This window comes from Diceros bicornis, chromosome 28 (assembly GCF_020826845.1).
Source record: "Diceros bicornis minor isolate mBicDic1 chromosome 28, mDicBic1.mat.cur, whole genome shotgun sequence".
Taxonomy (NCBI): Eukaryota; Metazoa; Chordata; class Mammalia; order Perissodactyla; family Rhinocerotidae; genus Diceros; species Diceros bicornis.
Window position 1 is genome coordinate 14,945,899 of NC_080767.1, and position 27,230 is coordinate 14,973,128.

Genomic DNA, 27,230 nt, shown 5'->3' on the forward strand with positions numbered 1-27,230 from the left:
CAGCCTTTCCTTCTGAAAGTGTTTTTCACTGGGAGCATCATCCTAACCATGAACCCTTGTGCTCTGATTTCCAGAAATGTATTGTGAGAGAGGTTGGCACTGTCTGTATTTGTGTCTCCCAGTGGGTGTATGACCAAATTAGTTTTGGAGAGTCTCACAATAAAGCCTCAGAGAAGTCCTACTCAAAAGATTAGAATTCGTTAGCCTGCATTTCCAAAACTTACTTAAATCTGGAATTTATTTTTCTCACAGAATCCATTAACAAACATCTTTGGGAAAGACCATACTATATAGTATCTGTGAGGAAAGGAGCCAGCCTATGATGCAATAGAACGCTTTTTAAGGAAACGATCTCATGCAGGAGGTGCAGTAAGGATGTTTGCTCTAACATTATGCCACTCCAGTGGTAAGTGACCTGGCCTTGTTCATTCATTCATTAAATAAATTTACTGAGGGCCGGCCCGGTGGCTTAGCGGTTAAGTGCGCGAGCTCCGCTACTGGCAGCCCGGGTTGGGATCCCGGGCGCGCACCGACACACCGCTTCTCCGGCCATGCTGAGGCCACGTCCCACATACAGCAACTAGAAGGATGTGCAACTATGACATACCACTATCTACTGGGGTTTTGGGGAAGAAAAAAAGGAGGAGGATTGGCAACAGATGTTAGCTCAGAGCCGGTCTTCCTCAGCAAAAAAAAAAAAAAAGAAGAGGATTGGCACGGATGTTAGCTCAGGGCTGATCTCCCTCAAAAAAACAAATAAAAATAAAAAAAAAATAAATTTACTGAGAGCCTACTATGTGCTAGACACTGTTCACCTCCTAGGGATACAGCAGTGAATAAACCAACAAGTCCCTGCCCTGAAGTAGGCACTAAGGTGGGAACAATGGACATGATATGTTCAGCCACTTACAGAAAGATTCTGTACACATTGTTTTGCATAGAATAGGCTTTCACTTGAAGAATTTTAAGTACCTCCTGTAAACAATGCCGATCCATGATTTAAACAAAAAATAGACACTTTACCCTCAAGAAGTTCGTAATCTACGGGGGAAGCAAATAATTATAATGTGAAACGATAATTACTGTGATGGTGAGTAAGAATTCTATATTGAGTACCTATGAATTCCTGCTTTAAAAAAATGGTTACAGTATAGTGAGAAAACTCAGTAAATCCACTAGCAGTCTGGAAACCGGCTGTACTGTAGCAGGTGGGAGGTGCAAAGTAGAGCTTTGGTCTTGTCAGTCTGTCCTTGGTGTCATCAAATACTGAAGAAGTTCTGACACTTATAGGATGTGATGGGGAAAAATGAAGCCCATCAAAACTGTATAACTTTTTAAAAATTAAATAGTAATTTTGAATTAAAAACATTACTCACCACTGATTCAGAAGACAAGTTATAAGTACTGTTTGAGGATTACAGACAAGGCTTGTCTGTATAATTTTGATTATGTTTCATTGACGATGGAGGTAAAAGATGCTATGTCACAGAGCAGGATGAACTTGGCTTCTGCCCAGTAACTGTCATGTGCTCATGTGCAGGAAAGGCAGTCACTGAGAAGTCTGGTGTAAGAAGGATGCCTTTGTAACAGGCCTGCAATTTTTTTTAGGACAGTTGGAGGAAGAGTGAAGGCATTGGCATCTCTCTCCATGATCGTTCCATCACTATGTAAATGCATAACCTATAAAACAGCTCTGGTTGCCATTTTTCCCCTTTTCCTTAAATGGATGAATGTTTGTGATTTAGCATAAAGTTCATGAACTAAGTAAAGCCGTTGAATACAGATGCCTATATCTTTCCACTCAATGTATCTTATTACGCTTAACTGCCTGTTAAAATCATGCTTTTATTTTTACCTTTCAAATATGAATTGCCATCACCAGGCTTAGCAAATGAAACGGATTACTTATGGTAACTGTAAGTAGTTATGCACTCCAAATCCTTGACAGAGCTTTCCCAAAGGACAGGCAGTGTCTTTCAGAATCCTATTACAAGATTTTATTTGCAGGTGCTGTGAACAGAAGGCTGAAAGCCTCCATGTTTTATTGCTACCCAACTTCCTCAGGTCTGCTCACTCTATTGAAAATTGTGGCGAAAATGATACACATCAGCTCTTTTATTCTTTTGTTACTACTCTACACAAATAAAAGCATATTGGGGAATTTAATGAAGCAGTATGTCCTTGGAGGGAGCTTTGAAGATTGGAGTGTCTATTTGTCTTTAATACTGGAGGCTTTTGTGTAAAACAGATTAGCATGAACAAAATAAAGTCCTCACAGATAGGCTAGTGTTTGCCACATATGTACTTAAATCACAAAAGTCGACGTAGCAGTGGCCTGGGAGATGCATTCAATGACTGCTTTAGAGGCTTTCTGGGTATAGCCAAGGAATAGTTGGGACAATGAGAACTGCAGCAGAGCCACTGGGACTATGAGCCTGTTTTGGAGGTGGTCTGTCCACCAGGACGTAGAGACTGTGATGTTCAAGAAAAAAACTGGGGAGGGGGAAAGGAGGATTTGATTATTCAACAAACTAACAAACACTTGCCAAGGATACATTCTGGGAATCTGTGCTGGACGAGAGGCCACATCTCAGTTTACTGTGGCCTTCACACGCCGAGTTGGCTTTTCTCTGGAATCTGGGAAAGGCAGCGTGGATGGAAACGATGGATCTGGGCTGCAGAGATCTAGGCACACGTGAAGGATGGCATTCGTATGCGTGTCATCAGGTGTACGCTTCAGGTTATTGCACTTCCTGGCCGACAGTTTAACTCTCCTTCTTGCTGGCCTGTAGGAGTGGAAGCATGTGTCGATGTCCTTATCAGGATAATCTTGATTCTGCTTGCATTTCTAAGCTTTAGTACTTAATTACTAGTAATGAATACTCGTGGTATACCTTCAAACTGATTAAAACACCGAAGCATGGGCAGTGCTTTAGTTGTGAACTGCTGGCCCAAATGGCGTAGGAATTGATGCTGGCTTGTTTATTTGCAGAGGTAACACTGCCTGTACACCACTTCTCTTTCTTTGGACCAGCCTCTCAGGCCGCCATTTCTTGTTGCTTTGAATGTAGGAGAAGGCAGTTGTCTGGCTCACTCTGGGGAAATGACAAGGGAGCACGTAGTCATTTAGCCTGTCAGAAATTCCAAGTTCCAGCAACTGTGGATGTATGTGACCAGATAGTACTTAATGCAGTAGGAAATCTCACCAGTGACATCAACATGAAAATATTATTCCCGTAGCTTTGTCAATATAGCACTGCACTAATGTGTCAGAACACAAAGGAAGATATTTTTCTTCTTTTCCAAGACCAAAAGGTCTGTTCCTAACTGGAGCAGCCATAAAATCTTTAATGTAAAGAAATCTTAATGGATACGAAGTGAGAAATGGCTGATTTTTTGTTTTAGACTGACTTAATGTTCTGTTTGTTTACTACTAAACATTTCTGAGTGGAATAATTCTTATTTGGCAGTCAACATTTCTCCATCATAGCTAGCAAGAATTTTTAGTATGTTTTGGACACAAAACACATTCTGTTTTAGACACCACAGGATCATTTTCCAGTTTTTGCCTCAGAAGTGTATGAGGTAATTTCAACAGATCTCACAAATGTTTGCTTAATGGTTCCCCATCTCTGTTCCCGCGGTTTTTTATACATCTCTCTTTTGGCATCACTCACGGTATCATAGTACTTAGTTTGCTTCTCTTGCGATAAACTAGAGCTCAGTGAGGGCAGGGACTATCTTACCTGCTTTTGGATCTCAAGTGCTTTGTGTGGTGCTCAGTATTTATTTGAAGAACCAACAGAATGCTTAAGATTATTGTCTGAAAATCAAGTAACTTCTTGGTATAATTGTAACCTTTTTGTAACACATTTTCCATTATTTTTAAATCTGGTGTATCGAGGAAAGATTCATGGCATTTGGTAATACTATATTACTATAAGAATCTTTTGGGAATCTTTGTACCTCTATATTAATTAGGAGAAAGTCATGCAGACAGTAAGCACAGAATATAAAAAGAGGGCAGGGAGCATTCAGTCTTTGCCATTCAGTATCACCTGGGTGTCTTCTGACCTCTTGGATTTTGGACCCTACCTGCCTCCATATTTGAGACCTAGATGACTCTTTTTGTCTTAACTCTGGATTGTTGCTGTTGCCTCTCTGATCTTTTTCTATCTGCCTAATCCTTCCTGCCCTGCCTACTTCTGTGAACTAGATTCACATCTGCCAGACCTTTTCCTACCTGATTGGTCCCCTGGCTTGGCCCACCCTGCCTGCCTTGTTACTGCTGATGCCCTCCACTGATACCTGATTTGACCCAACAGGTTATAACATACCACTTACCAGAACCTTTGTGTGTTACTATTATCTACACATACATTTACTTAGCAACTGTATCTTCATTCGGAATAACATGGAAATTTAGGATAAAACTTTTTTACAGGTTTATTTCTTAAAAAAATACACACTTACTAGAACATATCCAATTCACTGGAAGGCCTTGGGTTTAGCTATTAGGGCTCATAGTGAATGTGGAGTCTAGGACATAGTTGCCTGGACTATGACTTCTGTAGAGATACTATGGAAGCTATTATTTATTTATTTATTTGCATCTGTGATGTGCAAAATGTAGGAAGGAATGTGAAGATGTTAAACGTTGTTCCTCCCTAGCTTTAGGGATATGAATATATGAGGTATACATCAGCTGTAGTCTGACTTAGAATTGGTTTTTAATGGTCTATTACTAGTATTAAAAATTGTAATTCTTGGGGCTGGCCCCGTGGCTTAGCTCTGCTGCTGATGGCCCGGGTTTGGATCCCGCCATGCACCGACGCACCACTTCTCTGGCCATGCTGAGGCCGTGTCCCACATACAGCAACTAGAAGGATGTGCAGCTATGACATACAACTATCTACTGGGGCTTTGGGGGAAAGAATAAATAAAATTATAAAAAAAAAATTGTAATTCTGCCTTCTAGATTATTAACCTTGTATAAGTGTGCAAAAAGAATATATAATGTGAATTTTATATACATATATTCACACCCTTAGTTTTTTAAATTAAAAAAATTTTCCTTATGGAAAATTTCAAACCTTAATTTTACCTGTTTTTGGAAATCTTTGTTTCTTTGTATACATGCAAGTTTGCCTGGTATCATATTCTTTCTGCCTGAAGAACTTTCTTTAACATTTTTGTAGTTCAATTTGGCTGGTAATAAATTCTCTTAGGTTTTGATTATCTGAAAAAGTCTTCATTTCTGAGAGACATTTTCTCTGGGTATAGAATTCTGGGTTAATAGTGTTTTTAAAAATCTTTCAGTAATTTAAAGATGTAATTCCATGGTTTTTTACTTTGCATGGTTTCTGACAAGAAGTTTGCTTAATCTTTGTTTGTCTGTATGTACTGTGTCTTTTTCTCCCTCTGGCTGGCATCAAGGTGATCTCTTTATCTTTGGTTTTAAGCAGTTTGAGTATGTGTAGGGTACGTATGTGTGTGCGTATGCACGCACACATGATGTGTGTGTTGTATTTATCCTGCTTGGGATTCTCTGAGCTTCTTGAATCTGCTTTGATTTCTTTTGTTATTTTTGGAAAATTCTCAGTCATTGTTTCTTCAATATTTCCTCTGCTCCATTCTGTCTTCTCCTTCTGGGATTCCAATCACACACATGTTAGACCATTTGATATTGTCCTATAGTTCTTGGATGCTTTGTGCTGGGTTTTTAATTTTCACTCTTTTTTTCTGTGCGTTTCACTTTGGGTAATTTCTATTGACCTATCCTTGAGTTGATTGATTCTTTCCTCCGCTGTGTTTAGTCTATGATTAGCCTGACAAAGGTATTCTTCATCTCTGCTACCATGTTTTTTATTTTTAGCATTTCCTTAACTCTTTCTTACAGTTTCCATCTCTCTGCTAGAGTTTGAGGACTCAGGTTTCAGAAATAGATTTTCCACTTATTTTCTCAGAACCTTGGTTTTCTCTTTTACAAAGTAGAAAAATCAGAAATATGTAAGAATAACTAACACAATTGTTTTGAGGATCAAATGAGGTCCTTTGGGTAGGTCCCTTCTTTTCCCTTCGCTGGCTCTCAATCACTCTCATTAAAGGCTTGGACTGGATGATTACTTTGATCCTATTTAGTTCCTAAATTGTAAGATTCTCTGAAGGAGAAGCGACCCAACACTTATTGACAGCCTGTATTAATCTCACGTAGAATTTGAGAAAGGGATAAAAATCACATTTAAAAAGTGCTTTGCAAAACATTTTACTTTTGCCATGTCTATGTGTATTTTAACTGGAAGAAACAGACAGCATTAAATCCAGTTGCCACTTGGTTAAATCTGTTAAAGAGTCATTAAAATTTTTCAACTGTTGGGTTTCCGGACTCACTCGAGAAATTTCATGGCTCATAAAACATCTCACTCTCTTTCTCTGTGCCTACAGATTTTAAATTATTGGGTTGGATCCCAAATTTTGCCATGTGAAGAAAAACTAATGGAGGCTTTTGCTCTTTACTGACTAGAGCATATGAATCATATTCTCATCGGATTTGGCTTTGCAGTCACAAACTTGGGTTCAAATCCTGGTTGCACAGCTGTGAAACCTTGGGCTGATTATTTAACTTTTGAGCCTGAGTTTCCTTATCTGTGAAACGAGGATGATACCTATATCAGAGAGCTGTTTTGAAGATAGCTCTTCAAGCTATCTTCAAGCTATGTTTTGAAGATAGCTCTTCTTTTGAAGATGAAGACATAATATGTGTAAAGTCTTGGGTATAGTGCCTAGTTAGTAGTAATCAACAACGGATAGCATTAAAAATTAGCTAAAATGAAATATGCCACTAAAATTTTAGTAAATAGAAGGCGAAAGGGGAGCATAATATTCTTTTTATCCCTTTTAGTGGAAAGGTCCACCTGGTAAAAGGATATTTTAACAATAAGGAGAGGGTTAACTGAAAAGTGGGTATTGATGAATAATAATCACCACCAAGAATTAGCGCTTCCTACGTGACACGTGCTCACATTTAATCCTCAGAACGGCGTTATGAAGTAAGCTGCCTCTCCTCTGAGAAGCCTTGCTTTATCTGAGTGAGGTTGACCGCCCCTCGTCTGTGTTCTTCCATTGTACTCTGTCACTAGTTTTTATTTTTTATTTTATTTTATCTTATTTTATATTTTATTTTAATTTAATTTAATTTTATTTTAATTTTTTTGTGAGGAAGATCGGTCCTGAGCTGACATCTGCCAATCCTCCTCTTTTTGCTGAGGAAGAGTGGCCCTGGGCTAACATCTGTGCCCATTTTCCGCCACTTTATATGGGACGCTGCCACAGCATGGTCTGACAAGCGGTGCGTCGGTGCGCGCCCGGGATCCAAACCGGTGAACCCCAGGCCGCCGCAGCGGAGTGTGCGCACTTAACCGCTTGTGCCACTGGGCCAGCCCCTGTCATCAGTTTTTACGTGTAACCCCTATCCCCTCTCCACTTCTCATCCCCACTGAAAGGCTTTCTATGTATTTGGTTCAGAAGTGGCCCACAGTAAGTTGAACTGAATTGTTGAAATGTTGAATCTTTGTGTTTTTCTGGTCAATCATGAAGTCCCACTTTCTTTATACTATAGATGAAATTTTTTTTTTTTTTGTGAGGAAGATCAGCCCTGAGCTAACATCTGTACTAATCCTCCTCCTTTTTGCTGAGGAAGACCGGCTCTGAGCTAACATCTATTGCCAATTCTCCTCCTTTTTTCCCCCCAAAGCCCCAGTTGATAGTTGTATGTCATAGTTGCACATCCTTCTAGTTGCTGTATGTGGCACGTGGCCTCAGCATGGCCAGAGAAGTGGTGCGTCGATGCGCGCCCAGGATCCGAACCTGGGCCACCAGTAGCGGAGCGCACGCACTTAACCACTAAGCCACGGGCCGGCCCTAGATGAAAATTTAAGCATTAAAATCTGAGTGTTAGTCTGGAGTAAAAATACTAAGAAAATAGCTGTGGATAAAGAAACTGCTCAATCAGTCTGAGGCTCCTTCCCCGCCTTCTCCCATACATAGTATTTGTTGAGATAAACAAATATGGTATTTTAAAGAAGCTGTTGCTCTGGAAATTACCTTAGAGTAAATATAATGAATTTCAAAGAGGTGTCCAAATTCTATGTGTGTAAATAATTTTACTGTAATGGGTATTATTCAAGATTGAAATTATTTAATACAAAGAAACATTCTTTATTCATACTGTGAGCAACTGTCTTCCAAAACACAGACCACAATGCAGGCATTCTTATTTGAATAACACAGGGAATGATGTCAAATTATTTTTGCAGGGTTTTTTTGTTATAACAAAAATCTTCACAAAACTGCATCATGGATTTTTAGAGTTGGAAGGAACCTAAGAGATCCAATCTAACTCCTTCCTGTCACCCCGAGATATGAGGCGGTTTATCTAAAGTCACAGAGCTAACTAATGGCAGAGCCAGGGAGAGAACAGAGTCCTTCATCCGTTTGCTGTAGTGTTACATTCCTCTGGAAAAAACTGCCTACTCACTCTTGGTGTTTAATGCTAGTTAGAGTCTTGGGGTAAGGTTTTTTCCATGACTAACTAGTGCTGTTTTGTTTTCTTGTGTGGGTGTCTGGGAGCAAGCTATCCAGGGTGGTGGGTTTTTTTGTTCAACAGTTGAGGCGTGTAAGGCACTAAACAAGGAAAAGGCATTTGTCTGGTTAGCGCTTCAGGGTCAGGAAGAATTGGTTGGTGTTCAAACTCTCTGCCCTCAGTGTTGATAGGCAGGTATTTTAAAGTTGAGTTTCTTAACCTGGGCTCTGAATTCCCAAAAGTTTTATGAAAATTATGCAAATATATGCATACCTCCCAAGAAAAGAATCTGTAGTTTTCATCAGGTTATCCAAGGGTACATAGTTAAAAACTATTGTTTTAGAGGCAGGGAAAGTTAAGCAAACATGATTGAGAACTAGTTCCCCACTCTTGCACTCTAAATGCTACTTATACTAGAGGGCTTTCTTATCTCTAGCCCTCTTCTGCTTCTGCCTTATCCTTCCCAGATGGCTTCCTGGATCTTGTCATGGAAGCCGCTGGAAGACCCAACCTCCCTTTTTTTTTTAAAGCTTCAGTACACGGTTGTGTATCCTAGTTGTTAGTTTTTTTTTGGTTCTCTTTGTGAGCCGCCTCCACAGTATGTCACGGGCAGACGGGTGGTGTGGTTCCACGACCAGGAAACGAACCCCGGCCAGGCGGTGAGAGTGGCACATTTTAACCACTAGACCACCAGGGCTGGCTCGACTCAAGCTTCCTTTCGTGGGACCTTTTCGCATAGTTTTCCCAAGGCTACCTTCTCTCTCTCTCCTCTGCTTTCCGTTTCCAGGAGAGGCTGCGAGACTCAGGGATTTTGGTTCATTAGAAAGCTCAGGAGTGTTATTTCAATTACATTCTGGTTAAAAGGAATTTGTGAGCTGACTTGAGAACCTAAGACTGTTGCTATAAGAAAAAAATGGAATTTAAAATTCCAATCAATACTTTGCACATTAACTTTTAGAGTGCCTCTAGTCCTTTAGTTAGGGAAGCTCTGTGTTTGATCTAGAAACTGTGCACTTCCCAGAAACAGAATGAAAATCTGAGGATGGTGGTTTAGGAGTTGCCCAGATCTGTCTATAAAAGTGTTTTAATTTAGTTTTTCCTTCTTGAATTTTATGAGACTTAAAAGAACCTACCCCTGAATAGAATTCATTTTAATGGGCTTCCTTTCTAGAAGAGAACTTATATAAAGGACATTCTAAATTTATAAGACTACCATCTGGACACACAGAGAAAAAGCTACCACTAAGATTGAACTTGGAAGAATTTATTCGTTTGTTTATTCGTTTTAAAAAGCTTCAGAGCCAGCCCGGTGGCATAGTGGTTAAGTTCGTGTGCTCCGCTTTGGCACCCTGGGGTTCGTGGGTTTGGATTCTGGGCGCGGACCTACACACCACTCATCAAGCCATGCTGTGGCGGTGTCCCACATACAAAATAGAGGAAGATTGGCACAGATGTTAGCTCAGGGCCAATCTTCCTCACCAAAAAAAAAAAAAAAGCCTGTATTGAGTACATATCAAGAACCCTCAGGTATCATGTTAGATGCTGGGAAATGAGAAGTGGGTTCTTCCCTTGCGAAGCTCATGATCTGCTGGGGACACAGCTCAACAAATATCAATTCATTATGCTAAATATTCTAATAGCGGTCCCAAAAAAGCATTGGAATCAGCACTCTGCCTGGCCAGGAAGAGGGGTGGGAGTTAGGGTAAACTTGCCAGAAAGGTGACAGATATTTGAGTTGCATCTTAAAGGTTCAGTAGAAACTTGTCAGGCAAAGAAGGGATCTGGGTGTGAATGGTGTGTTTGTGGCTTCCTAATTTTAACGAGATTTATTTGCCACTCTCTTATTTTGTATTTTCGATTAGAGCTCCAAACGAGAATGGAAGCCACTGGAGGACCGTAGCTGCACAGACATACCGTGGCTGCTGCTTTTTACCGTCTTCTGCGTTGGGATGGTAAGGAAACTCTCACGGATGGTCAGAACCTGAACTCATGATCCAAGGGAATGATGGGAGTGATTGTTATTTATCTATTTATTTTTAACCCCTTCTGAATTGCTTAGAAGTGGAGGTCCTAGGATACCATTGAAGCCAGTTATTTTTCTCCCATACAATTCACTGGTATTTGGTGCCTGTTAATTTTTTGGGAGGGTCTACATGAAAACTGAGATCAAAATTAAGGGTCATTGGAACTCTCTGTCTTTGACTAGATCATTTCAGAAAGCCAGGTCATTTGACACGAATTTCTGTGAACTGTGATCTTGCTGGGGTGGTGAGTGGAGCACTGGCCATGGAGTCAAGAGTCCTGAGTATTGATCCAACCCAGTCACACAAACCTGACAATTATTTTTGCAGTTTTCCTCTCAGCGGCTTGCTGTTCCTTTGTCTAAAATTAGAGGTTTTGCTCAATGATATCTACAAACAGTGCTTCCAGTTCTGACATTTTTTAGTTCTTCCTAGAGGGGAGGCTGGTTGCTCACTGCTTCTCCTCCTGCCTGTACTAGGCCCCTGCTGCCTGCTGTAATGAGTGGCATCTCTCAGTTAGAGATCAAGAGACCTGGTGATTCTCCAATGGATGCAGAGGATGGAGGAGCAGAGTCCCTGGTGCAAGGTGTTGGGGGTGTGCTTATGCAAATTGCATACCCACTCTGCCCTGCGGGAGCTTCCCACACAGGCTTCAGGGACTTGAGAGTCACTGCCAGTGTGCTGGGCTGGAAAAAAGATAGAAAACAGCTGTTTTAGAGCTAGCTGATGTTGAGAGCTAAAAAGGACTTGGAAATCCCTATTTGGTGCCTCACCGTCATTTTACAGATTAAAAACATCAAACCCAGAGATGGAAATGACCATCCCAAGGCCACACTGCTAGTTAATGGCAGAGCTGGGAACAAGAGCCCCGGTCTCGTAACTTCTAGACCAGTGCTTTTTTCTGCCATCTTGCTTCCCCTTCCTCAAGGGGACTGTGCAGACAGTATTGCTCTCTCTTTCTTAGTCTTTACAACTCAAAACACAATTATGCTACCTCTGGCAGCCTTTTTTCATTTGTGTAGGAGTATTTTTAACCCTTTTTTCCCCCAAACCTTTTATAGAGGTTTTTTTAGGAGAATCTTATTCTGTGTCTCTCTGCAACTGCCCACCTTGCAAATGCCACTTGAGAATCACAGAACAACCCTAATCCTGGCTCGTAGGCATAATTGTAGGTGCCAGCTGTGCCCTGGAACCAAGGAAAAGAAAGCAGTAGCTTTTAACGAGATATAATAAATCCAATAAAATAAGAGTGTTCATTTTAAAGATAATAGATAGCTCAGTTTCACCAAACCTAGGATATTTAGAAAACATCAAAATACCCATTTCCTAACGTCATACTCCTAAGATATTGTTCAACAGTCCACTTAGTTTAATGGAGTAGCAACTGAAATGCAGTGTGCATGCAGAGTGTGGAAGAGAGTCTTTGCTAACAGAATTAGTCCACGACCTCTTCCCACCCCCTGAATTTAACCCCGGGACAAATAGCAGCTGACCTTTCAAAATTATGTTTATAAAAACATATACTTGCCGCCCAAGGTGCTTTTGATTTTCTGTGCTAAAATAGCTCAGGAAAGTGCATTCATTAATGTTAATAGACTGATTTGGCAGTGACTTGAGAGTAAGGAGCTATTTGTTTACTGAAACGTTTTAATGCAATGGTAATTAATATAATGTTGATTTCAGCACGGTGGTAATTAAGACCCACTGTGTGTACTTTTAAATGCAGGCATAGCGTTATTTGTTTTGGAATGATTCTTTTAAAATGATTGCCTTCATGGAGTTGAGCTAACATCAAGTTTTGCCAAGTGGAAACTGGAGAAATCTCAAAGTTCTGTTGCCCACCATAGTGGCACAACAGTAGTTCAAAGTTTGTCTTCTGAATATTTGTTTTACTATATGATTTTTTTTGTTATTTTTTTTTCTTTGGATTTCGTTCTCTAGTTCTTTTAAGAGAAACATTCCACAAACATTTGTTGAGCATTAACTTAAGGACGCTTTACGCTTTTGTATATGTATTTATCTCATTAAGTTCTCCCAGTTACCCTTCGAGATAGGTTTTATCCCCAGCTTACAGAGAGTGTATAGTGAGGTTAAATATTAGCTCATCCAAGAATATACTGGTAGTAAAAAGTGCCAAAAATAGAATAGAAACTGGAACTTTCTGCCTATCTTCTTTTCAACTAGTGGTCCAACTGTCTGCTTCTTTTACAGTCTTTTTTCTCAGTCATCTTACAGCCTGATATTTAAACCATATCTTTATTCTCTGTCTTCACTTCTTTGCTCACTCCTTGATATCTGTGCTCTGGTTCTGAGATATTTTAAGATCTTGTCACCTTTCACTCATGCTCACCGTTAAATCTTTTTATTTACACATGTTCATCTCTTCATAAGTATTTGTACCTTTTATTTATTCCCTTACTTTCAAGGTTTTTCTATGCTCGAATTGTCTAGAACTTAAGGTATTTTTCAAAGTAAATTGCTATCAGCCGTCTTGAGAGCTATCATCTTCCACATTTGAACTTTCATCAATATTTTGAAATTTTTAAACGTGCTTACCCTGTTCTGAAAAATTATACATAACATTGTACTTCTAAATTTCTATTTTTCCATTAAAGTAATAAATAAGTCGTTCTCAACTCTAGCTGCATATTACAATCAGCTGGGATTTTTAAAAAAAATACTTGTTCCTGGGCCCCACCTCAGTGATTCTGATTTAATCTCTGTGGTTCTCATGCACAGCCAGGATTGAGCCCCGTTGTTGTAGGTGCTGATAAACTACTGAAGAGTTTTGAGCAATAGATGATAAGACTGAGTTTAGAAAGATGGCCCTGGTAGTCAGTGTTAAAGATGGCTTGTAAAGCCATTGTAAAGGGGGAGGAGATTTCAGGCAGACAACTCTGGAGGCTGATGCAGCAGTTTAGATGAGTCCAGACAAGAAGTGAAAAACCTGAAAAAAGGTAGTGGTAAGGGAGAGGAGGAAAGAGATTGAAGAAGTAGGATTTGGTGTCATCAGTGTTGCATGCCAGTGGGAGAGAGATTAAGGATGACTAAGAGGGTCTTGTGTTAGGAGTTCAGGGTAGGACTTTTCAGCTCAAATGCTCCTCCAGCTCCTCATAGGTTCCAAACCACAGTTTCTGTACATGTGAAGGAATGAGAGTGGGATGGATAAACAAAGTACTACTTTATTAGTAGACGAGCAGTCCTCTGATTATGCCAACAAAGCACTCCTTGGTCAACATGACTTACAGAGTGAAGCTTGGGCCGTATGGGCTAAAGGTCCTTCCCATCTTGGATGGTCTGCCTTCATTCTGTCTCAGGGAGAGGTATATGTACGAAGAAAGAAAAGAGGTCCCCCTGGACCAAATCTGCCCAGGTCAGCTTACCACAAAAAGGCAGCAAAGAGAGGAGGCTGGATGGCCCCAGCAGGAGTGCTTACCATGGAACATGGAAGATATAGAGACCCCCTGCAATTTACCCCTGATAATTATTGCTGCTTACTATGGACTAGGTGCTGTTTTCTGCACTTGACACAGAAACTCATTTAATTTTCACAACTGCTTAATGAAGTAGATACTATTGTTATCATCATTCCCATTTTACAGAATAAGGAAACAGAGGCACAGAGACATATTAAATAACTTGTCTAAGATTACACAGTGGCAGCACTGAATCCAGGAGAGAAGAGGTAGAAGGCGAGGCCTCAAGAGATAGTCCCTTCCTTGTTGCCTGCAATTGGGAACAACAGAAGAAGTTGTCGGTCAGAACATGGATCTGTAGAACACAGTGACCTCACTTGCCAGTAAAATGTGGTCTAATCAATATTTCAGACTCTGAGCAAATAGTTTAGCATTATCACTTCTCTAATGCAGAGTTAGGAAGCTAGGGTGATGGCCAGAAGCCTGGGGAGAGGAGACTGAAGAGTCCTCTCACTCCGAGTCTTATATGCGCAACCTAGTAGATAATGATGCTACAAATGGGGATGGGGCGTGCAGGAAAGAGAAGTGGTTTGGGGAAATGTGGAATGAGAAGATGAGTTCTGGACATGTAGAATGCGTGGGTAAGGATAAGCAATTAGAAATGCAGGGTTGGAATTTTGGAGAATGATCTGGACTAGAGCTCGGTTTAGGAGACATCCTTGCATAGTTTGTCTCTTCAGACTGCTCCCAAGAACCTTTTTTGTTTTATAGCATTAGTCTAGTTCCCAGAGCATAGTGTTTCTACCTCATTAACTATTGTTGAGCATGCAGCACGAAGTGAGAGACTCAGAGACACGCTGCAGTGTTTTGTCACCTGTGTGACTATCTGTGCTTTGCCAGGATCACAAAACAGAAAGAACAGCATGCTGAAAATTACCTTAAGGTTTCCTGATCCAAATGACTGCCTACTTTCTGTTAAATACTTGTTTTTTTTTTTATTTTCTCTTTTAATTGTGGCAAAATATACATGACATAAAATTTACCATTTTAACTATTTTTAAGTGTACAGTTTAGTTAAATCCATTTTGCTTTTAGTCTACTCTTGTTTTTTTATTCTCAGTCGCTGTAGGGGACCAAGTGGGTTTATACTTCTCCCTGCAAGTATACCATGAAAAAATTTACTTTGTATCTGCTTTCCCTTAGATTCATAAACTTTTGGAAAAGGAAAGAGTGTTTGAGATGATTAATCTAGTCCAATCATTGTTACAGATAAGGAAACTGAGGCTCAGAGAATTTAACGTGACTTGCCCAAGATCATAAGGAGTATTTGCGGCAGAGCTGGGTTCAGTTCCCCGTCTTCCTTGTCTGTGTTTTTTTTTTTTCATTTCTCAAGCTGCCCATGAAACTGAGCTTCCCTGATTTTGCTCTCTCATGCCCCATTATTTTCTTCTCTGTTGAGAACATCTCAGTTCTTTTGGGGTGAACTTTATGTATTATAATCCTTTCGTACCTTGCATGGCATCTTGCATTTATATATGCCCAATAAATGCTCATTGAGTGAATATTTCGTAGACTTCCAATCATTCTTGTTTTTCTCTCTCTTTCTTAGAGTAGTGCATCCTATTAAACGTTAAAGAAATCTGGCAGATTGGCAAAAATTAAAAAAATTTTTTCTTAGTTTGCATAAATAATAGTTCTGTATCAGGTGTTCTAATCGTATCCTGTCTGCTGGGTCCTAATAACACTCCTTATCTTGGGGTTCTCAGAAGAGGAGGAACAAGCCAAATTTATTCTGAGGTTTGACAAATTAGTTATTAGGAGATTGGCTGTAAGCACTGATTGAGATAAGGGATGGATAGAGCTAAAGGAGGTAGTATTTGAGAAAACAAGAATCTGGATATAATTTCCTTAATCCCTGGGACAGGACTGTAAGCATGAGTCTTTTTTTCCCATCTTTTTCTCTGGAAACATTTTGCCATATTCATACCCCGTCCCTGCCTACCACACATGTTTTTGTTGACCCTTTTTTCCCCCAAACTAAACTAAGACCTTCTGCCCTGCTTAATTGCAGGGCCTCAGGTGTGAAATTCAAACATGCTTGTGCAATAAAATATGTCCCCTTTTTTGACTAATAGTGAATGAAACTAAGCAAATGCTCTTACTTAAGCTGAACTAAACCTTGCAACGTGAAGGGAAAATGAGCATAGTCCGTTAGTTAGCATGTTGTCTTTCTCCTCCTTAGGCAGTAGGTACTTATTAGTTGCCTGTGCTCCACCGTCCCTCTGTGCCTTTATCTGACTCCAGTCACCTCCTGTTTGTGATTAGATTTGTCTGCTCCTCCTCTCTCTCCTAAAATAACCCTTCTGAAAGCACCTCAATAGCTCCGTCATTTTAAGATTTTAGCCATGGTTCTCTTCCTTACTAATAGGCTTACTTTCTCTCTAGTGATTGCTCCCTACTATAGGCTGATAAAAGCTTTCCTCATCCCTCTTATCATTTGCTTCATTATGTGATTTCCTTCTGTTGAATGTCTTCCCCCGCTCTGTGGAGCCATTAAATTATTGAGTGCATTCTGTAAAGTTTCTCTCACCTGATTTTAATTTCATGTACCACATTTTTTCTCATCTGAAACTATATTGCTTCCTGCATTTGGATTTCAGAATTTTTTTTTTAAGAGATCGCATTTTTAATTATATTTGGCCTGGTTCTCCATTGTCAGTGCTTGTACCATATGGGAAGTCCTTGAGATAGCAGTCATGGTTTCTTTCTATCTTATTAGCTTACGATTCTCCTTCTTTTCCCCGCTGCAACTTCTCGCCCTCTCTACTCTAATGCTTTAGGAAGCTACTAAGAAGTTTAAATGGCCTATGTGAAAATGTGTCAGTGTCCTGTTTTACCACATATGTGTAACATTTATAATTTATGCTCTGCCTACATCCCAGAGGGATGTGAGGTGGCTTGTGATAAAAAAAACAAAACCCACGTGTCCAACAGTGCTATTAAAAATAGTCAGAAAGGGAAATCAGAAACCATTTAAAGGAATCTGTAACACGAAATACTTATCAAACATAAGAAGAACATTCCTATGAAAAGTGAAAGGACATAACCTTTTAATTATGCGAGGGCTTTGCTCTTTTAGACTAGTAGTGAAAGACTGTAATTGTGGTGTGAATGGTTCTTTGTAGTAACAAAATTACTGACAATGTTTCTTGCTTTTTCCCCTAGAAATTTTTGTTCTAAAATAGAGAACTGAAGGCATTTTTGACAATTACCATTGTCAACCTCTTCAGTCTGACTTCCTCATTCAAATTTACCGTAACAGCTACCATATATTGATTACCTGCCGTGTCCCAGACCTGCGAGGGGTTAGAGATGCATTATCTCATTTAGTCCTCATCATTAGGCTGTGAAATAGATGTTATTACTCTGTGTCAGGGATGAGGAGGAAACAGTCTTAAGTAGGTAATTGGATCAAAGTTACACAGGTAGTAAGTGGTAGAATGAGGGTTTGAATCCAGATCTTTCTGGATTCCCTTTCTATTACTCTGTGATGCTTCTTGTTAAAGAACTGTAGTGGGAAGGTTAGCCATTAAACCTCCTAATATTTATCTCCTCTTATAGTTTTTGTTCAGTGTAGGGTGTCCTAATTTGAGGTTCAGAGATACGCTTACAGTGGCGTGCTGATTGGTGCATGTGTATATATGTTAGGGGATTAAATATTTTTTTTCTCATGTATTAGTATTGGCTTGAAGTTATGAGGTGGGGCTGATTGCCCTGCATTCTCCTTGGAGGAGTCAGGAGAGAGGGAGGGGGGCAACCGGGTGAGGGTGAATGCGTGAGTACTGACCAGCCTGTGCCTAACCCTGGTACTTGCAGTGAGCTGCTGCTTTGAGGCAGAAGGGTACTAACATTTATTGAGACAGACACTTTGCATGTATTATCTCCTCTAATTCTCACAGCAGCCTTTGTGCTAAGTGGTTTTAACCCCAACTTATAGGTGGGTAAACTGAGGCATGGAGAATCAAGCAAGTTTGTCCAGTCACACAAGTAGAAAATGGAGTCATCAATATTCCATTGATCATTGCAGGTTTACCTGACCCGAAAGCCCATGGTCTTTCTCTTAAACATGTGCTTAATTCTAACAACAATAATAGCTAATGTTTATTGAGCTCTTACTGTGTGCCAAGCAGGATTCTTCCACTTTCCTGGATTATTTCCTGTAATCCTTACAGCAGTCTTATAAGTTACGTGCTCATTATCTCCATTTTACAGGGGAGTAAGTGGAGGCTCAGAGAGTTGAAGTCACTTGGCAGGGATCAGAAAGCGAGAGAGTAGCAAATCAGGGATAGTCTCCACTCCGAGTCTGCTCCTTACAAAGGGTACTTACAAGAAGTTTCTACTAGCTCAGCTACACTCTGTACTCTTCCCGCCTCACTTTCCTTACCTGCACCATAAAAATAGAGGAGTTAGTTAGAAAAAAGAGTGTCTGCCTTTTTAGGAAAGTGTGTTTAAGGGGGAAATACTTTTCTCTGAGGAATTGCCTGTGAGTCCGACATTTACCACTGTAGGCCTGAGACCTCGCAGGGCTGCTTCCATCAGTACTAGTCATGACCCTTGGCTGTGATGAGTTCAACAGTGATAATCTCCGCCTCCATTAGCCACTTTAATAAAGATAACAAAAACTCAACCTTTTAATGACCAAGTTGCAAGAATATTTCTTAACACCAGTCTTTTCTCCCAAGTCAATCAGTTTATCGGTAGTGATTCACCTTACTTCTTGTTCTTAGGCCCAGTAGCCTGCAGTTGAGAAGAAGCTTTGATTGCTTTGTTTTGGTCAGCGCATATTTGACTTAGCAAGCATGATGCGGTTCTGAAGCATCTACCTTTTGCCTTTGGCACAGTGGTGAAGCATATTCCCATCAAAGGAAGTGACCTTTGCGCTCACAGACCCAGTGCCTCACTCTCCTTGAGTCTCCAATAGTAAGAGCACGGCGGTGCTTCATGTGTAGTTCTTTGGCGTGCAGTATCCGGCTTTATTGGAGGAAGGAAACAGAAGTGTTGTGTGCACTGAAGTGATAACAATTCAAAACCCACGTACCCATTGTTCTTTGAATTTTTTTCTTCCGTCCGTTGCTGTTGTTCCTTTAACAGAACTCCTTTACAACCAAATAAAACTAAAGAATGAAGAAAGCTGAGTTTGATTCTGTGCTCTGATCTTTACCAGCTTCTATGCCTTGGGCAGGTTATTTACCCTCTCTGGGCCTCAGTTTCCCCATTATGAGGATTAGAGATAAAATATGGCAAGCACCCAGTACAGAGCCTGGCACAGAGCAGATGTTCAATACAGAGAAGCTGTTATTAGTATTATAAAATGCAAAGATGATCTTATGATGTCAAAGCTTGAGATTTGTTTTGTTGTGGTAGTAAACAGTGTTTCCCTGAGGACTTCTTTGTACTGCTTATTTGAAATCCAAGGAGAACAGTGGAATAGTGTTTGCAATGAGGAAAGCTAGCTCTGTGTTCCCTTCGACAGACAAAAGAAGCTCGTTATCGTGTCAAGTAGTGACTGTTGCTATTGAAATGGTTTATTTGTATGTTTTTTTCTGTCTTTTTCTCTAGGGATTTATTTGTGGCTTTTCAGTAGCAACAGGTGCAGCAGCGAGACTAGTGTCAGGATACGACAGCTATGGAAATATCTGTGGGCAGAAAAATGCAAAGTTGGAAGCAATACCAAACAGTGGCATGGACCACACCCATCGGAAGTGAGTAGACTTGCTCAATGACGAACACTGTGGAAACTTTGAAGGGGGGGAGAAAATCCTGCTTTTCTTACTGTTATAAAGATGATATCTTACTGAATATTTTTATGTGACTCCTGTTGGTGTTTTTCATTTTTTTTTTTTTTTTTTTTTTAACTATCCACTTGAATCTTCCTGTTTTTGGTCTATAAATACATTTTCCAGGAAACAAAATTAGCTGCCATGTTAAAAGGGGCTACCTTGGTGTTTTCATGCGTAAAGGCTTGATTTGAGAGGGTCACTCTTGTACTCTGTTTTCCCATTAGCCTTTAGGTTGTACACTAAGTTTTACCCAGAAAATAAAATATTTTTTTTTTCCTAAGATTGTACTAATGAGAGACAGAGGGATGATAATGGATTTTGAAACATTAAACTTATAACAAAACATTTTGTGATTCATCATTTATAAGTACACGTTAATTTCCAATTTTATAAAAGATACATTTTCTTTGTCAGACTTTAAAATTTATTTTGGGGGGCCGGCCCGGTGGCGCAAGCGGTTAAGTGCGCGCGCTCCGCTGCGGCGGCCCGGGGTTCGCTGGTTCGGATCCCGGGCGCGCACCGAAGTACTGCTTGGTAAGCCATGCTGTGGCGGCGTCCCATATAAAGTGGAGGAAGATAGGCACGGATGTTAGCCCAGGGCCATCTTCCTCAGCAAAAAAAGAGGAGGATTGGCGGATGTTAGCTCAGGGCTGATCTCCTCACAAAAAAAAAAAAAATAAAATAAAAAATAAAAAAAAAAAAAAAAAAAATAAAATTTATTTTGGGTTCTCAAGGTTCATCTTTTGGATTTCATGAAATTCCTGACTTAATCACCTTTTTTCTTCAAAAGGGCTATTATTTCATTTTTAATGTCTGGGGAAAATATATTTCATCAAACATATTCTATGTATGATGTCAACATATTTGTTCAAACTGTATATTTATGCCGTATCTAGACTTTATTAGACAGATCTAGTAAATAAAGACAGGTCTTCAGAATTAACCAAACTAGTTTTAAGGTAACAGCTTAACCAATTCAATTAATGAACTTTATAGGAAAAGGCTAGGCAAACAAAAACAGTTTTTAGGCTATAGTTCTATTAGGAAGCATTTTCCAGGGTATAATAACTATATTTATTATTAGATAAATCTGTTGGTTAAATCTGGGTCCCTACTGGAAAGTATAAGATTAATTTGATAGTTTCACAAACTTGAAGAAACTTGGTTAAATTGTTAATCATATCTCAGAGACATTCCTCAGTTTAATGAAGGAATAATGAAGTTCAAATAAATAAAATTTTAAATAATAATAATGAATACTTGTATAGCAGGCCATAGTTGACAAGCGTATGATACCACCCTGAGAGGTGGGTGTAGCAGAGGCCTAGAGAGACTGAAATGACTTTCCCAAAAGTCTGGTGGGCAGCGGAATATCCAACACAGACCATGAACTTTTCTCTTGATGTGCACCTGCATCCCGTGACAGGAGAAGTGAAAATTGGACTCTTAGAGAGTAGTTTGGAGGATTGTTTCACTTATCCTTCTTTTTGATTGCTTCATGAAATTAACGCAAATTTTAGGCCTTGTGTTACTTCTTGTAGCAAGACTACCCGTATATTTTTTGTTTTTACTTTTTATTTTGAAATAAATTTTAGACTCATATAGAAGTTGCAAAAATAGTACAGAGTTTCACATATATTTTTTTCTGTAGGTAGTGTCCATGCTGTCAAATCTTGTGTAACTCTGAATGCTATTGACATGTACCAAACATAAAATATTATCATTTAGATAATTGAGGAGAGAAGAGGAAAAGAGCTCTACTCCTTCAGGTCTACTGCTCACATGAGGTCGTAATCATTTTTATGACTCCCTTTATAACTTGCCGATGACTCCAAGCATATTCTCACCGTAAGATTTGTGTAAATGTCACTCTTCACATTTAATCTTATGGAGGTTCATTTGATCAATTTTTAATTTCAAATCCTTAGGTTATTCTATGTACATTTTGGCCTCTTGCAAAGAGAGCCTGCTTATTATTCCAAAGAAGTGGTTACTTTTCCCTGAATGCTTAGCATAGTCTGGAGCCATTCATGGAAAGCTGTAGGGGAAATGGTTTCCCGAGTATAGCTATGTCCTAACTCATGTCTACATGTTTGAAATTTATTTTCAATCTCTACTTCTCTGCATGTGAGCATTTTAGTGCTAGCTTATCTAAGTATTTCTATCTATAAATGATAATTTTAAAAAAATGAATGGTGTATTTTTGAACATACCTTTTTCAGGTAAGTTTATACTGTTTGGATTAGAAGAGGCAGAAAGTCTGTGTTTGTTACCTTTACTCCATCCTCTTCTTTTTCCTGCCAAATGCATTGGTTTTCTCCTTTCTCACTCATTTCTTCGTACATCTTTGGCTTTATTATGAATACCAGACCTTTCCATAGCTATAGAATTGTTTTATACTTGTTTTGTATGCTATTACCTTAATTTGACCTTGATCACTTTCTCCCATCCCTCATCCTCAGACCCTAATACCTGGTACTTACTAGGACCTGCATACATATTTGTTGAATAAGTTAATGAATGAATCCTCTAAAGTCTTGAGTACAACTAAATCCTTCTTGCCTTCATGAGTATTGTTTCCTTGATCAGAAAAAAAAATTCCTCTCGTTCTTCACGTGGCTAAATTCTATTCTTCATCCTTCAGCTTTCAGAATAAGTGTTACTTCCCAAAAAGGTCTTTTTTGATCTCAGAATTTAAATCAGGTATTTAAAAATACTCTCTCACCGTGTCCTGTAATATGTGTAATTATGCATTTATTTGTGATTATTTGTTTTTGTTTTTGTTTTTTTTTGTGAGTAAGATCAGCCCTCAGCTAACATCCATGCTAATCCTCCTCTTTTTGCTGAGGAAGACCGGCTCTGAGCTAACATCTATTGCCAATCCTCCTCCTTTTTTTTCCCCAAAGCCCCAGTAGATAGTTGTATGTCATAGTTGCACATCCTTCTAGTTGCTGTATGTGGGATGCGGCCTCAGCATGGCCGGAGAAGCGGTGCGTTGGTGCGTGCCCGGGATCCGAACCCGGGCCACCAGTAGCGGAGCGCGCGCACTTAACTGCTAAGCTACCGGGCTGGCCCTGTGATTATTTGTTAAATGTTTGTCTGTTCTAAGTTCCATGAGAGCTGAGGTGAGGTCTGTTTTGTTCACTGCTATATTCTCAGTACCTAGAAAGTAGTAGGCACTCACTTAAATGTTTGTTAAATGGGTAAATAAATTTATTATCTTAGAGTATGTTCTAAGAAGTGAATTACTGAGTCAGAGGATCTGAATATTTTAAGATTGTTAGTGCATGTTGCTGAATGGCTTTCCCTGAGGGCTGCTCCATTTACATTCCCACTAACAGTGTCCGAGATTGCTTTATCATTACTAGTTTTTATTTTTACTCATTTGATCAAACAAAAAATGGTGTTTTATAGTTTTAATTTGCATGTCTTTGATTATTCATGAGCGTGAACCTTTTCCCCTCACCTCTTTATTGGCTTCTCATGAAGACTGTCATGCCAGCATATCTGTTCTTGGTCTTCTTATCTCTAATCTTCTCCATCCTTTATACTACTGTGATGGGATTAAGTTCTTTAAAATACTTTTTGTTGTCAATTCCCTGCTCGGGAGCCTTTCCTTAGTGTTGTTTCCTATAGTATCAAAGAGCCCACTCAGCCCCTGCCCTTCCAGGCTTCCCATAACCCAGACCCATTGTACCTATTCAGTCTTCTCTTACTGTTTCTTAGTCTTTCTCTTACTGTAGTAGTATTGTTGTCCCTGCTATTCAGTTGATTCTACCTCTGTGCTGTTCCCTCCACCTCTCTGCCAATCTCAAGTCTTGAAAGACTTCAAGTGGGTCTCATAACTAACCTGTATGTGAAATATTTCAAAGCTAACTTTATCCCATGGTAATCTTTCCTTTATTACCTGAACTTTCCTACCTCACTCTTGTTTTCCTATTGCCTTTAAGTTGTTCTCTAATTATATTGTGTGTTTCTCATATGCCTGTATTAGTTATCAGTTGCTAGGTAACAATATGCCTTAAACTTAGTGGCTTAAAAGAAGACACATTTATTATCACAGTTTCTGCCTGTCAGGAATCTGGATCGGGCTTAGCTGAGTCTCCTGCTTTGGATTCCCTCACAAGGCTGCAATTAAGGGGTTGGTCAGGGCTGGGGTTCTACTGGGGAAGTCCCCCTTCCAAGCTCATGTGGTTGTTGGCAGTGCACAGTCCTTGAGGATTGTTGAACTGAGAGCCTTAGCTCTTTACTGACAGCGTGGATGTCAATGCATGCTATCTGGGCCTCTCCATATGGCAGCTTACTTCAAAGCCAGCAAGGGAGAGCGTCAATAGAGTCATCAATAGAAAGTAGGCTAGCAAGACGGAAGTTACAATCTTACATAATGTAATTATGGAAGTGATATCCTGTCCCCTTTGCCATATCCTACTGATTAGAAGCAAGTCGAAGGTCCCACCCTAACTCAGGAGGAGGGGGTTACTCAAGGGCATGAATTCTAGGAGGTGGAGGTAATTAGGCATCTTAGAGTCTGTCTGCCACACTGCCCAGCTCTGTCTCCCTGGAGCACCATGTTTTGTATAACTCCGGATTTGAGCACCCAAGAGTTACTTCAGAAGGGCTTATTGAATTGCAATAAAATCAGAAGGAGCAAAGTCAGGAGAGAAATGGGAGGGAGAATGCCTTTGACCTATTCTAACCAGGAAATATAAGATGCCAAAATGACTATAAGAATTCTATTAGCAGTAAAGAAAAGGCAGTATTTTCTTTCCTTATCATTCTAATTGTAATGTGTTTTTTTCCTCCAGATAATATTTTTCACCTGATAATATATTGACTGTAGTAATCAAGATGTATAGGAACATGGCAGACAATATTTTATGAGATACAGGAAGGCCTCAACTGCAAATGGATTATGTTCCCAAAGTTGATTTTTAAGTTGGTTGCTTGAGATGTATAAAACTTTTCTGCATAGAAACAATGCTATAAATAAGGTTCTAAGGCTGGGTCAACTCAGTAAAGCTCATTTATTTTAGAACCATAAAATGCCAGAGATGAAAGGGATCTTTAAGATTATCTAGTGTGTACTCCTTAAAGCATCCCATCAAATATTTGTGAGTGCCAGCTAGGGCTGGGAGAAGAAAATGGCTTGTTTTGTAGCTGAGCTATGTGGTAATGGTGGTAGTGGTACTTGTAGAACAAGGTATGGCTTACAGCCATTTTTTTTTGGTGGTGGAGAGTGGGGTGGTAATAATATATTTTGAACTCTGATTGACAATTCCAAAAACATCTCTTCTGCTACATTCTAGATTGCCTACCATTTTCAAAACCATAAAGCTAGACTTAGAGTGTATGTGCCAATTTTTAAACAGAGAATTATTATTATTATAGAAATTGTTCCTAGAGAGGAAACTCCCTATCTTCCATGTCATTTTGGATAAAGAAGGGATGCCTCTAGTTCTAAGATACCTGACTTAGTGGATATGGGGTCTGTGCTGGGGCAAAGCATCTGGCTCTCTTGGCCCTGGGGAGACGATTGGAGGAGGGGAGGTATTGTGTTTCTACCATGGGCGTTCCCTTGTCCTGGGTGTCTGGGGTGGGATGGGAGAGGCTATGGCACCGTGGCAGTGGCTCTTAGTGTGCATAGGTTATTATGTAGGCATTACTATATCATTATTAGAACTCTGTTCTCCATTCTGTAAACAATCCTAACGTAGAGCTTGGTGTTCACTTCCTTTGTTACCGTAAGCAGTTTTCCCAGAGTATCTCACTTATCAATATCGATTTTTTCATAGAGGTTCTAAAGATATATTTTTTGCACAAATCTATCTTTTCTTCTTTATCTTTTTGTCTTTCCTCTAAAGAAGCCATTTAAAGTCCCAATCACTGATAAAGGCTCTGTGGCTCTAAAATGCCTCTCAGATTTCAGATAATCAGTGTTAACAGGTTGTACAAGAAGTAGAGGTCTGAGGAGGTTGATGGCATGCATATGTGAGTAAAATCTATAGGGGGCATTTTATTTGAGACCTTTTTCAGTTACCTTCACAACCTTTAGCAGGATATCTAGTATGAGTTTTACTTCTTTTCTTTAACTGTCTCATTCCCCAGAAATCCACAGCATAGACTGTTTGTGCTGGAAGGGGCCTTGAGATCCCTGAGCCCCTTTATTTCACAGGTGAAGAAACTGGGGTCTGGGAAACATAAGTGACATGATGAAGACAGTAAGTCAGGACCAGCGCTCCACTCTCCAGGCTGAGTCTAGTGCTCTTTGTGTGACGTCCTGCACTGTCTCTGGTAAGCTACACAGTGATTCTGGTGTTCCACCTTCTTTGGTTTTGGGGCCTCTCCCTCTTAACGTGTAAAGATGAAGGCCACTTGGTAGAACATGGAAAGAAGGGGAAGGTTATATATATATTAATAAAGTTATAAATAAAGAAACTTTGACAGGAACCAAAGCACCTATACAATCTAGGAAGGCTTTGAATAATTTGAAGGCAATCTTGTCTGTTTCCTTCTCTGTCAGATAAAGAATATGAAATTTTTTTTTTTTTAATAATTTTATTTATTTATTCCCCCAAAGCCCCAGTAGATAGTTGTATGTCATAGCTGCACATCCTTCTAGTTGCTGTATGTGGGACGCGGCCTCAGCATGGCCGGAGAAGCAGTGCGTCGGTGCGTGCCTGGGATCTGAACCCCGGGCCACCAGCAGTGGAGCGCGCGCACTTAACCGCTAAGCCATGGGGCCGGCCCAAGAATGTGAATTTTAATGATGAAATGAATTATTCTCCTTTTATATTTGGATATTTTTACCATTTGTATGTTTTATTAATTTTTAATTTTTAATTTTTTGTAAGATTAGCCCTGAGCTAACATCCGATGCCAATCCTCCTCTTTTTGCTGAGGGAGACTGGCCCTGGGCTAACATCCATGCCCATCTTCCTCTATTTTATACGGGACGCCTGCCACAGCATGGCTTGACAAGCGGTGCATTGGTGCACACCTGGGATCTGAACCTGCGCACCACGGGCTACCGAAGCGGAGTGTGCCCACTTAACCACTATGCCACCGGGCTGGCCTCTGTATGTTTTAAATATTTATTGAAAAAACCTGTAGCTTAAACTGATAATGTTACTTTTTTTTTTTTTTTTTGGTGAGGAAGATCAACCCTGAGCTAACATCCATGCCAATCCTCCTCTTTTTGCTGAGGAAGACTGGCCCTGGGCTAACATCCGTGTCCATCTTCCTCCACTTTATATGAGACACCGCCACAGCATAGCCTGACAAGCGGTGCATCGGTGCCCGCCTGGGATCCGAAACCCGGGCCACCAGCAGCGGAGTGCTCGCACTTAACTGCTACGCCACGGGGCCAGCCCTG

The 27,230-nt window shown here is 40.0% G+C and overlaps 1 protein-coding gene across 3 annotated transcripts in view; it reads left to right on the top strand.

Moving 5' to 3' along the window:
• The window catches only part of SLC44A1 (solute carrier family 44 member 1), a 185,197-nt gene that overhangs the window by 40,474 nt on the left and 117,493 nt on the right, over positions 1 to 27,230 (top strand). For all 3 annotated transcript variants that reach the window (XM_058523704.1, XM_058523703.1, XM_058523705.1), the window contains exons 2-3: positions 10,444 to 10,533; positions 19,638 to 19,780. In XM_058523704.1, the coding sequence (XP_058379687.1) occupies positions 10,444 to 10,533; positions 19,638 to 19,780 (233 nt within the window). The remainder of the gene's footprint in view (positions 1 to 10,443; positions 10,534 to 19,637; positions 19,781 to 27,230) is intronic.